At 36.8% G+C, this 17,318-nt stretch overlaps 1 protein-coding gene across 1 annotated transcript; it reads right to left on the bottom strand.

Moving 5' to 3' along the window:
• Nucleotides 1-14,791: 14,791 nt before the first annotated feature.
• On the bottom strand, nt 14,792-17,029 carry LOC145822183 (uncharacterized). Its single transcript, XM_082918782.1, has 2 exons — nt 15,723-17,029; nt 14,792-15,635 (listed from the first exon to the last, which is right to left on the bottom strand). The coding sequence occupies exons 1-2, from the start codon at nt 17,027-17,029 to the stop codon at nt 14,792-14,794; spliced, it is 2,151 nt and encodes a 716-aa protein (XP_082774908.1).
• Between the last annotated feature and the right edge of the window lie 289 nt (nt 17,030-17,318).

Below are 17,318 nucleotides of genomic sequence, written 5' to 3'. Positions count from 1 at the left end.
GTAAATACCATCTCCATTAACTCTCGATATTCTAAAGTTTTTTTCCTGAACTTGGCACATGCCTTGTTTGTTTGCAATTAGACATTGGAGAAAAATAAAACGTTACATGCAATATGTCAATTTTTTTCTAACACCAAAAATGAGAAAATTTATTACTAACAGGCAAATATGAAACGAAACAAACATAACGAAATTACATTGTACTTAGCGATTCCATCTTGTCCCACCACTCATACAACGCCTGAAACATACCAGTTTCCCTGTCAAAGCCAATCCCTAACACTCCTCTGCTGGAATCCATCAACTTCGTCCAAGCATTGCATTATTTTTTCAGGGTCATGTTTTCTTCCTTTTTTTTCTCGAATTTTCGTGCCAACGACTTGTACCCAGCTTGGCTTAGGACTAGGAATGACCGATTTCCTTTTGTAATCTCATCGGCAATCAGCTGCAGGAAAATTTGGATTGACTCACTGTCCCACGAGACCTTATGGTTTAACTGCTTGTGTGTCTCTTCCACACTACTTGACTTCTCTGGAGCAATGCCTTTGTTTTTCGATTAGGTATGAGGAGAAGTACGTATCGAAGCCATTTGTAGTTATGATTCAGCTAAGGCAACTAATTTACAGGTCAAAATAATCATCATGTAAGACCATAGCATAGTACTTAAATTTGGTTGCCATAATAATAGTGTATGGCCATTGCACACTAAACACAATAATTGGATATTGAATTGGACAGTATATAACCATTGCACATTAATTAACATAGCAATACAAACACATAACATGCATGCAGAACGAATATACAGATCGGAATAGAAACAATACATAAAAGTAGTCATTAATGTCTAAGCCAAAGTAGTTTTTTTGGAACGTAAACTATCCTTATTTACATAACAGTCAACATATATAAAACCTCCTAAAAGTTTCCTTACATACGCAACAACCAAATGACAACAACAATGCATAGCACATAGAAAATGGTTTTAAAGAGACGTAATGACTGTTGAATGTGTATGACATCATCTCGCAATTGCATGACAATGTCGGTTCTGAATGACGCATAGTCCATGCTTTGTCGTCGTGGTTCTTCACACCAACCAATCCAATTGACATAGGGCTGATGAGTGAAAATGACGAAGCTATTAGTCAATTGGTTCATAATGAAATGCAGTTATGACCGTTAATGAATGAGGCACTCACCACAGGGCGGGAACATGCAAAGTAGGGACACCCGAGATTTTTGGTCGACTTGGATATCTTTACAATACAGTGGCCATAGCCACGGGCACACATCCGATGTGGCCATGTACTGGAAGTTGCAGTTGTGGTAAATGAAGCCATGCTATGTTTGCTGACCATGTGAAGCACTAATGATAAGTAAATGTAGGTGCTAGTTTATGCAGAGTTCAGTAAATGGTTATGTATAAAATGCAGAATGCCCCCATTTGTTATTTAACAAAAGAGATTTTACAAAAAGAAACAATGGAAGTTGTCAATTATAAATTTCTCCATACAATCCATGTATATGTTAGCATGTTCCTATGAAACACAAATTGTGTATGATGACGTGTCTATTCGAGTAGTGCATACCCAAGTTGGTGAAAAAAAAGTGTATTATTAATATGACTTTAGAAAAGTATGTCAATCCAACTAATTACAACACGTGTGTGTAGTTTTGATGGATGCAAGGAAGTTGCGGATGTTGTTGAATTTTCAATATCTATCCAAAATATCAGATAGATTCACCAAAATAGGACCAAAAAAAAAAAGTTATACCCACTACACAGCAAGAAAATTGGCTGTTATATTGACTAAAATACAACTATTTCTTGTTCAGCTTTTAATTTGTCATTGAAGTTTTTGCACAATTGTTTGAAATCTTAAAGCAATGATTTTGTTCTGTTATAAAGTTTACAGGGTTGCAAGCCAGATCCGTTCATGTTTGTGGATAACTCCTTATCTTCCTACTTTTATTGTGGTTATTTTAATTGGTGATTGGTAATGCATCATAGAAAAAAACAGTACGTATATAAGCCTACAGTCATCTCCAAGGCAACCTCATTGGAGAATGTAGTTGGTTACAATTCGCAGATGGTATTCAGGAAAAAAATTACAGAACGTGTGGACAAGATTCACTATGAATACAATAAATATTGTACCCATGCATGTTGCTTATTTTAATAAATATTTTTTCTCTTATAGATTATGTTACATTTATTTTTGTCCATCACTACATCCTTCACAGAAGCAAATGCTATACAACTGAAGGGATCTACACCTACTTTTGTTATCCTCCACATTTAGAAAAATAAGAAAAGAAGTAAACAAGCAGACAGTAGTGTGTTATACACAAGGGAATGGCGACCTAATTACAATACAGTGTAGCTGTAGTTGCCTATTGATCGAGCAGTAAAATGACGAAAAAGAGAAGCTACCAAAGCCGCCAGAAATCAGTTTGAAGATTTTTTCCCATTCAGTCAATTCAGACGACAGTACCAATGTCCCAAAATCGTAAACAAACACTCTATAGTTTCCATGTACATTTGATTGTCAATTGTAATAACAGAGATATATATGTGAAAGGAATCAATCGGACCATTTGTAATAACCTTTACAATGAAAATAAAGTTTTTTTTTAACTGTAACATCAACTGCGAATACAGGACAAACTTAATTTCAAACAATTAACAAGAAATTGTAGTTAGGTTTGTCTCATTGCTTACAAAAAAAATTATTAACATGAGAAAGCAGAGCATCTGTTATTAATTGTTCATTTTTTTAAGGTTTGTGTCAATAATGGTTCGTAAATGTAGGTTTGTCTCAGCAGAGCTTAACAACAAATGGTTCTTACATATAGGTTTGTCTCAGTAAATATTTGTTCACCGTTAGGCTTTTCGACAATGACAAAGATGAGGCTTCCTTTTCTTATGTACAAAAATTTGAAGAAATACTAACCAAAAGTTGAAGATAATCAAAGAAAATCCCAAAAATATCTGCCAAGAATGAAAGGGATGAGGAGAATGCGGTACTTGTTGTCAAAAGTTTAGATTTGTGACGAAAACAACAAGTAATCGTGACTAATTTTACAAAAGTAATATCAAAATCAGTAATCAGCCCTTTTTTAATTTCCATCAGTAATCGTCCATGACCAATGCTAATTTTTTGCATCATTCCCATCGCACTAACAGTGGGTTTCCTACATGCCAAACAATAAATGACATAAATCTAAACCCAAATTTGGGGGAAATTTTCGAATCACCCAGAACACTGGGTTTCACAATTAAACCCACCAGATCATTTGAAGGAGTTGGTATTACGCAAGAAAACCAAAACAAAAAACAAAAAACAAAAACCAAAACAAAACCAATACTTGCCGATTGGTGGTGTCAACGATGCTATGTTGCGGTAGTGTCGCCGCAGATGTCCACGCCGCTGGCATTGGGCTATAGAGAGCTTCACAAGCCTTCTTCGCCGTTTAACGTCGTCTATTTGCCTCCAACACTTGTCGGTACCCTAGATGGGTTTCATGTTGTATGTGTGGTATGAATTGGTGCTTGTGTGAAACTGAAACAGATTCGCTTGGGGTAGTTTGGTAAATTCACCCTGCGCTAAGTTGTTTGTGGGCATGTGATGGAGTTTTGTTTGCTAGTGGCTACTTTAGCCAATTTTGGACAGATGTGGCTATTTTAGCCCCAAACTACATTGCCAAATGGTGCCATTATCGATGCCCATCTGCAACATCGATTAATAACATGAGCCACAATAATGTATTGAAATTGCATGTTGAGTACATTGTTGTTTGCACGGTCTGCACTTTGCATCATTTTGATTTTTCGTATTTTAATTGTGTTTAAATGGTCTCACTGCTGTCTGAATTTCATAATAGAAGAAAGGGTAATTTTGCTACTGGTGATAATTACAAATAAAATGCCATAAAATACAAATAATAAAAATTACAATATTTATTAAAAGGCCTGAGGTGCGGGAAATTCACTCTCTTTAAGGAGATTCAAGCCCTCTGTGGTTAGGCAAAGCCTCACACCGGTGTAGCAGAATAAACCTTAACTTGTTATTCCCTCCAAGATATAACAGTCCGACTAAGTCGTATGGTTCACCAATACTGCAATTGGTTGGACCCAAAGCTTCATCACATATACCCTTTATTTCTTTGCCTGATAATCTCACACAAAAATAATATAACAACAAAACCTTCTTCTAGCTCAATTTATAGGAGAGGAAAACTTGGTGGGAAAGAAAATTAGTTTGGCGAACAAGTTGCTTGGAGCCTAAGCAAACAATATAATCTATAACACATTATAATATTAAAATATCTGCTAATATTCCCCCACCTGTTTTAATATTATAGGTAACAAAATCTGAGATAATTAGGCAAATAAGGATATTATGCATTATGGCAGGTGTGGTCTGCATTGAACCTCCATTAGTGAAACAATAATATCCACTCCAGAGCCAATAGTATGCTCAGCATTGACTATGACTGCTTAAGAGAAATAAATAATTATTGTACACACATAATATTTCAAGTGTTCATATATGTGACACCCTGAATGTTTAATTAAATACCACATAAACATTTATAGTTATATATAATTGTGAGTATATGTGATAATATATTATTAAATAAATAATAATAAATACAGAATCTAATTTGGCATTGGGTTATCAAATATGAGATTAATTAGAGATTATTATTTGGGGCCAAATTAACAGAAATATGAAATTATAATACTAGTTGGGCCAAATTAAAGTTAAAGATAGTAGATAAATAAATATAAAAGTAAGAGTAAATAGATAATAATAATAATAATAATAATAATAATAATAATAATAATAATAATAATAATAATAATAATAATAATAATGGGTGTGGTAGTAAAATAAATAATTATTTTTTTGTTGGTATACGATAAAGTATAATTTAATTAGAAATTAATTTGTTTATATAGTTATTTTAAGAAACTGGGCCAAAGTGTAATTATCTTAAATATTTATTAAGATAAGTATAAATCCATTTGAGTTATGATCAAATCTGGGTAGTATTTGAGCAGTGGCTCATGTTGGCCTCAAGATGCTTTTGCTTCCCTATAAATGGGGAAGAATTGATCAATATTTGTGGAGTTGATAAAATCAGTGGAGAGAAAAGGAAGAAAAAAAAAAAAAAAAGAGCGAGAGGTTCATAAGTTGCTGGAAGTAGGAATTTATAGTAGGAATGTTGTGATAGCGGAGTAAAGCTAAGGGTCAATACTAAGGTGAGTTATATTATACCTTGAGTTACCATAATATATTTTACATATGTTTTGATTTACCATAATCTATTTTATACAAGCTTTATTTTATTAGTTATATTAATACAAATTATGTTTTATAAATATTTCAATTAGGTGGATTAATTTCTGAACTCTATTTGTTTAAAATGGAACCCATGGATATGTTTGTTTAAATTTTAAAGAATATTTGACTATAACCTTATAAACAATTATGTTTTGTAAGTACCACCACGGGAGTCTCATGCCTTGGGGGACTTAAATAACCATTGGCCTCTGTTTGACCACTTTGTGGTTCTCTGTTTGTCATGGATCTATTGACCTCTGTTCTGATTGTCACTTCTGTGACCTCTGTTCTGTTATGTTCTGTACCATGGTTATGGTTATTTATTTACATAATTTCTGTATTTCAATTTCTGCCACTTAAATGATTTATTTACCAAATTGAGTTATGTAAATATTTTGGCCTAACAAACTATCCATGGTTATTTTGTATTCCATATACTCTTGGCATAATAATTCTCACTCTGCTGTGTGCTTATAAATGTTACCCTTTCAGGTGACGAGATGTAGGAGAAACCCATTACCTCACGAAATAGAACTCGCACGTGGATTGATGTTGAACCACTATTTTGCCTTTCTTTTCTTTTTTTTTTCCTTTTTTTTTCTTTTTTTTTCTGCTCCCTTTTGTTCTACTTGGGGCCAATCACTAAATAATAAATAATAAAAGCCCTATAAATGTATTTTCTCTTATTAAAATAGTAAAATAGAGTAATTTCCTGTTTAATTATTTTTATTTTTGCTTGTGCAGTTTAATTTGCTACAAATAGAATGAGTTAGTAAGTTGCAATTCCAACCCTAAGCCCTTGGGGTTGGGTCGTGGCAATATAAGCCTTAATAGCCAGCACATTACGGCCTTGTGCGATCCCAGAATTCATGAGTGTGTTTAAGAATTAGCCCAAATCTCATCGGTAGCGGCCCCACTACCACACTCACATAGGTGAATTCTGTCAAGAGTGCTCTTGTAACTATGACACCCCACTCAACAAGAACTATAGAAATTCATTAGGAGTTTTTTTAATAACTCAACATTTACAATGTTACAGGATAAATGCACTTACATCATAGGGATGGCTAAAAATTAATTTAATGCATTTCTCACGGCCATCATATGATCATTTTTCTCATTGAACCCAGTTACAGGATATCTAGTCCCTAGGTTGAGTATCCTCATACATGGTTCCTGCTATATTTAATGGGTTTCAACCCCATCCCCCTCGACGTATTCCAGACTCTATCTCTTACTAAGGCCTTAGTTAATGGATCTGCAAGATTATCACCAGATTTAATATAATCCACATTTATAATGCCATTATTCATATAAGATCTCACAGTACTATGTTTTCTTCTGATAGGTTTGGATTTACCGTTATACTCCCTCCGTCCTAAAATATTAATCCCTTATTCTATTTTTCATTGTCTCAAAATATTAGTCCATTTTGAAAAATCAAGTACAAAAATAATATAAATTTCCTATTTACCCTTTTTTAAAATTCATTAACAACATAAAAAGTATAATTATGACATTGACATTCCCCAAAAAATGCACTATCAAAAGGTAATTTTGTAAAATCAATTTTTTTAAAGTGCAATAATTGTATTACCAAAAAAAGTTGGATTCTCCAAAAGGACCATTATTTTGGGACGGAGGGAGTAATATCAATTATTAACTCGACCAGTTGTTGCGATGCTATCACAATGAATCAATATAGGTTGAATTGGTTTTTCCCAACAACAGATTTCATTTAACAAACCTCTTAACCAATTTGCTTCTTCACTAGCTGTAACTAAGGCAATAAGCTTAGCCTCCATTGTTGAATTAGCAATAATGGTTTGTTTTTTCAATTTCTAACTTGTAGCACCACCTCCCAATGTAAATAAGTAACCAGTGGTTGATAATGAATCACCTGACAAGGTATTCCAATTGGCATTACTGTAACCTTCTAGTACTGCATGATACTTATTATAAAACAAACCATATTTTATGATACCAGATAAATATTTCATAATCCGCTCAATAGTTAGCTAGTGATCACTCACTACAACAAAAAAGGTCTTTGGTGACAGACTGATTTTGTCTCCAAACATCAAAATTTCGTCACCAAAGTGATCTGTGATGAAAAAAATTTGTCACCACGTTCGTGGCCTATACGTCGTCACAAAAAGTACCTGGTGACGAAAAACAGTTTCGTCACCTATTTTTCATTTTTGGCGACGAAATATTTCGTCTCCAAATGTTGAATTTTTCGTCCTCTAAAACACCAATTTCGTCACCAAAAGTAAATAATATTTTATTTTAATTGTTTTTTACGACGAAATATTTCGTCACCAAATATATTTTTGTGACCAAAGTTTTCCTCATCAATGATATAGATTAAGGTGACAAAAAAATTCGTCACTAAAATGAGCAAAAAAGAAAATTATTCAATGACAAAAAACATTTTGTCACCAAATATTTCAATTTAGCGACGAAATATTCAGCAAATGTGACGAAATTATTTGTTTCGTACTATATCATTAGTGACAAAATTATTCGTCATGTTTTTTGAAAACTTATAGCAACATTTTTTATTTCGTCACTAATAAAAATTAAAAATTTTGAAAATGGGGGTACTATTTTCTTCCGAAATTTTTTCTTTTCAGTAACAATTCCCTGCGCATTTCAATAACCTGTTCAATAAAATATCTATTACAAATCAATACAAAAATCTGTTCATTTTCATAAACATCACAATCGAATTTTAGCTCTATCCACAAAAATACAACATGAATTGCATGCGGATTATAAACATGTCTCCTAATATCCACAAAAACGTTTACTAATATCCACAAAAATATAATATCAACCATATGCAGATTACCAAACACATCTCCTAATATCCAACAAAAAATATGTCTACTAATATCAACAAAAATAAAATATCAAGGGCGGATTACCAAACATGCCCCTTAATACTAACAAAAATATAAAATTTACAACACAACCAAAATACATGTAAGGTAATATGAACAAAAACACAAAATGAGCTACCATTGGCCCTCCAAATTACCAAACACGTCCACATCAAATCTCGAATCTGCAAAAAAATGAAACAAAAAAAAAAAAAAGTTAGACAATTATTATCTTATCTATAACATATACAATTTAACATGCATTTTTAGACTTAGTTTTCAAACCGAGAGTCCCGTGCTAGTTCCGTAAGTTTCCACAACTCACATTGGTCCATCCCGAGGTGTTTGAGGTGTTTCCCGGGCCGTCTCGTGGCTGTTGCACAATTTTCGCCCCCGAAGGCCTATTTTCAAGCTGAAGTGTGAAAAAGTGCATTTTTGGACTTAGTTTTCAAACCGGGAGTCCCGTGCTAGTTCCGTAAGTTTCCACAACTCACATTGGTCAATCCCGAGGTGTTTGAGGTGTTTCCCGGGCAGTCTCGTGGCTGTTGCACGATTTTGGCCCCCGAAGGCCTATTTTTGAAGCTTAACTGTGGAAAAGTGCATTTTTGGACTTAGTTTTTAAACCGAGAGTCCCGTGCTAGTTCCGTAAGTTTTCACAACTCACATTAGTCCATCCTGAGGTGTTTAAGGTATTTCTCGGGCCGTCTCGTGGCGGTTGCACGATTTTCGCCCTCAAAGGCCTATTTTCAAGCTTAACAATGAAAAAGTGCATTTTTGGACTTAGTTTTCAAACCGGGAGTCCCGTGCTAGTTCCGTAAGTTTCCACAAATCACATTGGTCAATTCCGAGGTGTTTGAGGTGTTTCCCGGGCAGTCTCGTGGCTGTTGCACGATTTTGGCCCCCGAAGGCCTATTTTTGAAGCTTAACTGTGGAAAAGTGCATTTTTGGACTTAGTTTTCAAACCGGGAGTCCCGTGCTAGTTCCGCAAGTTTCCACAACTCACATTGGTCCATCCCGAGGTGTTTAAGGTGTTTCCCGGGCCGTCTCGTGGCGGTTGCACGATTTTGGCCCCCGAAGGCCTATTTTTGAAGCTTAACTGTGGAAAAGTGCATTTTTGGACTTAGTTTTCAAACCGGGAGTTCCGTACTAGTTCCGTAAGTTTCCACAACTCACATTGGTCAATCCCGAGGTGTTTGAGGTGTTTCCCAGGCAGTCTCGTGGCTGTTGCACGATTTTGGCCCCCGAAGGCCTATTTTTGAAGCTTAACTGTGGAAAAGTGCATTTTTGGACTTAGTTTTCAAACCGGGAGTCCCGTGCTAGTTCCGTAAGTTTCCATAACTCACATTTGTCCATCCCGAGGTGTTTAAGGTGTTTCCCGGGCCGTCTCGTGGCGGTTGCACGATTTTGGCCCCCGAAGGCCTATTTTTGAAGCTTAACTGTGGAAAAGTGCATTTTTGGACTTAGTTTTCAAACCGGGAGTCCCGTGCTAGTTCCGTAAGTTTCCACAACTCACATTGGTCCATCCCCAGGTGTTTAAGGTGTTTCCCGGGCCGTCTCATGGCGGTTGCACGATTTTCGCCCCCGAAGGCCTATTTTCAAACTTAAGTGTGAAAAAGTGCATTTTTGGACTTAGTTTTCAAACCGGGAGTCTCGTGCTAGTTCCGTAAGTTTCCACAACTCACATTGGTCCATCCCGAGGTGTTTGAGGTGTTTCCCGGGCAGTCTCGTGGCTGTTGCACGATTTTGGCCCCCGAAGGCCTATTTTTGAAGCTTAACTGTGGAAAAGTGTATTTTTGGACTTAGTTTTCAAACCGGGAGTCCCGTGCTAGTTCCGTAAGTTTCCACAACTCACATTGGTCCATCCCGAGGTGTTTAAGGTGTTTCCCGGGCCATCTCATGGCGGTTGCACGATTTTGGCCCCGAAGGCCTATTTTTGAAGCTTAACTGTGGAAAAGTGCATTTTTGGACTTAGTTTTCAAACCGGGAGTCCCGTGCTAGTTCCGTAAGTTTCCACAACTCACATTGGTCCATCCCAAGGTGTTTAAGGTGTTTCCCGGGCCGTCTCATGGCGGTTGCACGATTTTCGCCCCCGAAGGCCTATTTTCAAGCTTAAGTGTGAAAAAGTGCATTTTTGGACTTAGTTTTCAAACCGGGAGTCCCGTGCTAGTTCCGTAAGTTTCCACAACTCACATTGGTCCATCCCGAGGTGTTTGAGGTGTTTCCCGGGCAGTCTCGTGGCTGTTGCACGATTTTGGCCCCCGAAGGCCTATTTTTGAAGCTTAACTGTGGAAAAGTGCATTTTTGGACTTAGTTTTCAAACCGGGAGTCCCGTGCTAGTTCCGTAAGTTTCCACAACTCACATTGGTCCATCCCGAGGTGTTTAAGGTGTTTCCCGGGCCGTCTCGTGGCGGTTGCACGATTTTCACCCCCGAAGGCTTATTTTCAAGCTTAAGTGTGAAAAAGTGCATTTTTGGACTTAGTTTTCAAACCGGGAGTCCCGTGCTAATTCCGTAAGTTTTCACAACTCACATTGGTCCGTCCCGAGGTGTTTGAGGTGTTTCCAGGCCGTTTCGTGGCTGTTGCACGATTTTGGCCCCCGAATGCCTATTTTCAGGCTTAAGTGTGGAAAAGTGCATTTTTGAACTTAGTTTTCAAACTGAAAGTCCCGTGCTAGTTCCGTAAGTTTCCACAACTCACATTGGTCCGTCCCGAGGTGTTTGAGGTGTTTCCCGGGCCGTCTTGTGGCTGTTGCATATTTTTTCAACTAGTTCCATGCCTACATGTTGGAATAGTTTTCTACTTAGTTTCATGCCTACATGTTGGAATAGTGCAAATGTCAAAGTAGTTTCCTAATTGGGAGCCACGTACATATTTCAGTGTTTGTGATGTTTCTCGGGCTTTTACGTGCATAGTTCACTATCTTAGTTGAAGGAGAAATTTCTACTAAATTAGCATAGAAATATAATATACTAACCAAGAAGCTTGTTAATCAGAATCTGAACTTTCCCCACTCTCAAAATTTCCCGTGATACCTTTCTGTCTCAAACACTCGATGATACTTTGTATCTTCTTGCTTTGTTTCTTCTCTGACTTTTCAAACCTTGCAATTTGTTCTTTTTGTTGTGCTATTTGCAGCTCGAGGCATTGAACATGGTCACTATTTTCAGCAGGTGCAACAGTTGTATTCACAAAAAAAGAAGGCCTCATACCGAGTCCTTTTACATAACCTGGCCTTGGCTGAAGCACCTTCACTGACAACTCCTCTGGGGTCAAAGGGATCGCACTAGTCTGCGAGAGGTGTTCTGCTTGCGTCTGTATCAGGTTGTCCTATTAATTTGAAATAAATCAAAGTATAAGTTATTCTACCCTACATAGCAAAATAAATAATATTATCAAAATTGAAAGGCATTGCCTTGTACATACATAATTAACTTGGCTCTCCGATGAAATCCATTCATGCGTGTCCGAATTGTAGTGGATGGACCTGTAAAATTCTGCTAAATCGGGCACTTTTCCATTTGCAATTATCTGCTTCATTTGTTTGTCAATGTTAATTCAATGATTTAAATAACAAAGCCTACTAATCCAATAAAATAAATGTGTAGAACGCACCGAGCTGTGTACCCTGACCGGGATTGATTTTGATCCACATCGATGTTTTGTTTTCATTTGCATCCTATTATTCACATTAGCTAGTGATTGTTCCTACACAATTGAAACACCAATACAAACAAGAAAAGATAACATTAGTAAGAAAAAACTTAATTTTTGACAATTAACATACATAAAACATTTTACCTTGAATTTTTTACTATTCCACTTGTCAATTAGAGATGTCCACTGATTGAGAGTAACTCTTGTAGGTGGGTGGCTTCTCGCGTAATCCTCCCCTCTTGCATCCTTAAGTTGCTTGTATTGTTTGTGCAACTTATAGGTGAAACCACTCAATCGTCGACCAAACTGTGTGTCTAAAGCCTTTGCTACATCAGTCTGATTGCCTTGTAGATCAAACTGATCCTGCAAAATGAAAAAAAATTAAAAATTACAAAGAAACAAAGCCTAAACATGAAAAGAGTTTGTCAATAATTACCGCTAAGCGTTGGATCATCGGCTCCTTATCAGCAACATTCACCTTCTTCCACCTACGAACACTCAGGTCTGGTAACTGCGTTCGAACCTCTATACCAATTTTGGAGACTAGCTTGGAGGCGTTGTCTCCTACTGGTGCACGAAATTGTTCAGGTATAGGAACTAACATCTTCCCATCCTTCTCGACAATGCGATGGGCCTGTATGCCACGTGTCGGGCCACGACCACGTCTGTCATGTGATGCTGTAAGGATATAATATTAATTGAGTTAGTAAGTAAACAAATGCAAGTTAAACCTTAAAAACAACTTTGCAAACTTACCAACGATGGTAGATGCAGTCACCTCGTCCTCAGGTTGCACATTATGAGCTGGTAAGGGTTGGGTACCGGCCTCTTCACTTGGGGGATCCATCATTTCCTCTGGGGTGGGAGGTAATGGCCTTGAATGAGACCGTAAACGAAGTCCTGGTGCCATCTGTTGTTCCTGAAAGAACATAATCAAACAGTGAAAACGAGATTTAAAACAGTTAAAATATATTTTATAAAAGATATGATGTGTAAGATATGTGAAGAAGAAATGTAAAAAGTAAAAGACATGTTCACTCACAAATATAAAATGTGTATAATACCTCGCGGTCAAAGGAACCCAATGACTCATCATCGTTGTCATCCTCACTCTCTGAAGGGTTATACTCAACATCATCATCTACCTCAACCCTAATTCCCTTTTCCCTTGCAGTTGCACATTTGGGCTGAACCACACTCCCTAAAGAATTTGTAATATTCTTCACTCCAAGATTATTCATTACCTCACAATTCTCCTTGATTCGCTTATTTCTTTGTTTCTCGTATTCTGTTAGCTTCTTGGTTCTCAAATCACCTGGTTTCAGCCATTGTTTTTTGCCTCGGACCATTTCTACAACTATATAACATAATTCAACTTTAATTGAAAAATATAGACAATGTCATCATTCACCATTACATAAAAGAAGAAAAAGAAAGTAACATAATCATATAAAATAAAAATTACATTAATTAATAATATATGTTCGAAAATAAAGTGATCTACTAAAAATTACATATCATAATCTATATCAGGATCCATATCAACATCAGGAATGTTATGTTCTTCATCTCTTTCATCATCTCTATTCTCTTCCATTATCGCATTTGATGACCCTGCTTCCGAAATAACATTGAATTCAACATCATCCCTACAGTATCGAACAATTGGGTCAATGTCAATTGGAACAACATTAGTAATGTTTTCTTGTTGGAACACATCATTATTTTCTAAAGGATCCAATAATTCTCCATCACTAGTGTCTAGAACATCAAAGACACCCCTATGTTGCACCCTTTGTACGACATTCCAAGGCTCACCCAATTTGGTATCATTCAGATAGAAGACTTGCTTAGCTTGACTAGGTAGGATAAATGGGTCAGATTGGTACCACCGACTTGTGACGTCAATGCTTGTGCAATATGTATCAAGTCGTATTGTTCTGTTTCTACCAGTGTTACCGGTGTTGTACCATTCACACTGGAACAAAACAACCTTATTGCCACATATGTAGTCAAATTCCAAAACCTTGCACAAGTGACCGTAAAAGTCGTGCAATTTTCCTTCATGATCCCCGTGTGTAAGCACACCACTATTCTGACTCGTACGACGGTTGTCTAGATCTCGAGTATGGAACCGGCTGCTATTGATTATGCAACCTGAGTACTCTTTCACTAGCAAATTAGGACCATTTGATAATGACCACAATTCATCAGTTGCCTCTAATGACTCTTCCATTCTCAATGTATTTATCTACAATTACATGTAACAAACAATAAGTAAATAATTTATGAATGACGACATTTTATAAAAATTTAATTTTGTTGAAGTTGTAAATGTTGAAGAATTATAAATATTTTACCCTCTCTTTGAACCACTTGGGAAATTCTTGTCGTTGTATGTGGGTTATGTCATGTCTAGCTTGAGTTTGTAATAGATTTTTGTGTTCCCTACTCAAAAAAAAAAAAAGAAGTGATTACTACGTAGTTCGACAAATAAAAAAGCTAAGCATAAACATAATTCAATGAAACACATACTCCAAATACTTTTCAATCTCCGGGCTATTGTACAACACAAACCAATGAGCAATATCACGAATTTCTTGAGACATTTCAGCATCTCGTGTGATTAGACCAATTGGACGTGCAGTTTCTGTGAATACTGTTAACCCTTGTTGACGTTCACCGCGATCTTCATTCTGTTCTGGTCGATTATGCACGGTTTCAATCCCATCAACATACATTGAACAAAAAGTAATGCACTCTTTGACAATGTAAGCCTCGGCAATTGAACCTTCTGGTCGAGCTCGGTTGGTCACATATTTTTTTAATGCTCCCATAAACCTTCAAGAGAGAACGAATTAGGAGTATAATTACATATGTGACACACTTACATAAATCTCATTTACAAGTATAAGTGTAAAAATACCTTTCAATTGGGTACATCCATCGATATTGTACGGGTCCTCCAAGAATAGCCTCACGAGGCAAATGAATAGCCAAGTGGATCATCACATCGAAGAAGGCTAGAGGAAAGATCTTTTCAAGCTTGCATAAAATGTGTATTATATGTTCCTCTAATTTCTCTAGTTCGCTCCGCCTTAGTGTCCTAGAGCATAAGTCTTGGAAGAAATTGCCTAACTCAAAAAGTGTTGTGCTAATTTCTTTATCCACGTAACCACGCATTCCAATGGGAAGAATTCTTTGTATTAGTACATGGCAGTCGTGGCTTTTTAGGCCTGTTAGTCTACCATTTCTTGCATTCACTGATTTGGATATGTTTGCCGCATACCCATCTGGATACTTGACAGTTTTTAAAAATTCAAAGAAACCCTCCCTCTCTGCAGGTGTCAATGAAAAGATTGCTCGAGGCTTGACATATGATCCATCGGGTCGTTGTGTTAGCCATAGCTCTTTCCTTATATCCATATCTTCCAAGTCTAATCGTGCTTTCTCTATGTCCTTGTTCTTTCCATCAATGCCTAACATAGTTCCGAAAACATTTTCACTAAAATTTTTCTCCACATGCATGACATCAATATTGTGTCGAAGTTTTCGCTTCTTCCAATAGGGTAACTCATACAAGATGCTTACCTTTGTCCAATTAGGTGCTTGACGGGGCCTTTTTCTATTACTTGGATGCTTTCCATATATGACATCTGTCACGTTGTCCAACTGGTCTTGTATCTTTTCCGCCGGCAACTCCAAAGATCTCTTCCGTTTCTCAATCTTAGCATTGTAAGCCCTACTCTTTCACTTTTCTGGGTGGTTCTCAGGCAAGTAACATCGATGGTTAGTGTACCCCGTCTTACTTCTCAGAGATTGAAAATACGGTTCATCATTGCAAGTGTAACAAGAATAATGACCCTTTGTTCTCCACCCAGATATGTCACCAAATGCAGGCCAATCATGTATTGTCCACAACAAAGCTGCATGCATTCGAAAAGTCTCATTGGTGGAGGCGTCGTAAGTCAATGCACCATTTGTCCATAAATCATTCAACTCATCTACCAATGGTCGCATGTAGACGTCAATATCAATCCCTGGTTGCAATTCTCCAGGAATAAGTAATGACATCAAAGAAAATGGATCCTTCATAACCAACCAAGGTGGCAAGTTGTATGGAATGAGTATGACGGGCCACAAACTATAAGAGTTGTTCATGTTCCCAAAAGGGTTAAACCCATCAACGGCCAACCCTAGCCTTACATTTCGAGGCTCCAAGGCAAACTCGGGATGTTGTGCATCAAATTCCTTCCACTCATCACTGTCAGCAGGATGCCTCAATATCTCGTTGTCCACTCGTTTGTCTTTGTACCATCTCATGTCCTCAGCACTCTTCCTTGACATGTACAATCTTTTCAACCTTGGTGTCAAAGGGAAGTACCGCAATACTTTATGAGGGATCTTCTTACCCCTTCCACGATTGATCTTGTATCTAGATGTCTTACACGTCGGACATTTATCTAGTGTTGCATTCTCCTTCCAAAATAATACACAATCATTTATGCAAGCATGAATGAGCTCATATGACAAGCCCAAGTCACGTAATATTTTCTTAGCTTCATAAGTTGACTTTGGAACCAAATTTTCTTTCGGTAAAAGTCTACTTAAAAACTCTAGCATCATATCAACTGACTTATTGCTCCAATGATTTGTTACCTTCATATTAAGCACCTCAATCACAAACTTTAACAAAGTATAATTTGTACAATTTGGGAACAGCTCACGCTTGGCATCAGTCAACAATTGATCAAAAGTTCTCACTTCCTCCCTTTGGGTTGTATCAGTCGATTCCCCTCTTATTCGATCTTCTACTAAGGCGTCAATACCACCTACAATTTCATCACCATCAAGTCGCATCTCATCATCATGGTAAGCCTCGTTTGAAACACGGGGTTCCCCGTGCTGGTGCCATACAGTGTAAGTTTGCATAATCCCATATTGGAGCAAATGAATTTCCACATTTTGAAGATTTTGTCTACAAACATTCACACACTTCATACATGGGCACAACAGATTACCAATATGGTCTAAAACCCCCATTGCAAATTGAAGAAATAACTTGACCCCATCATTATATGGTTTACTCATCTTTCCATTAGCCGTCCTACCTAGGGCAATCCAACTTTTATCCATGTCTGATCACAAATGAAAGATTAGGAACAATATAGTATAATGTAGACTTGTGTATTTATGAACTAATTAAATTGAAAAATTCAATAACAACTTCACCAAATATATGTCCAGATCTTTAATGAAGATTCTTATACAAGTTCTAATGTTATATGCAAGTAAGGAATAAAAACTAACAAAAATGGTCATTATTGATTTTAACATTCTAACACCACCATGAACAACAAATCATTAAAAAAAAAAAATAATCGCACATGATGTATATTATACATTGAGTTATATTCAACAAATC

This window comes from Camellia sinensis, chromosome 1, assembly GCF_055761805.1.
Source record: "Camellia sinensis isolate YWXY chromosome 1, ASM5576180v1, whole genome shotgun sequence".
NCBI lineage: Eukaryota > Viridiplantae > Streptophyta > Magnoliopsida > Ericales > Theaceae > Camellia > Camellia sinensis.
This window is presented reverse-complemented; position numbering and strand designations above follow the sequence as displayed.

Coding starts and splice junctions, on each gene's coding strand:
- LOC145822183 (XM_082918782.1), bottom strand. CDS start 17,029: ATGGATAAAAGTTGGATTGCCCTAGGTAGGACGGCTAATGGAAAGATG. Junction 15,636..15,722: donor TACACTTGCAATGATGAACC/GTATTTTCAATC, acceptor GTGAAAGAGTAG/GGCTTACAATGCTAAGATTG.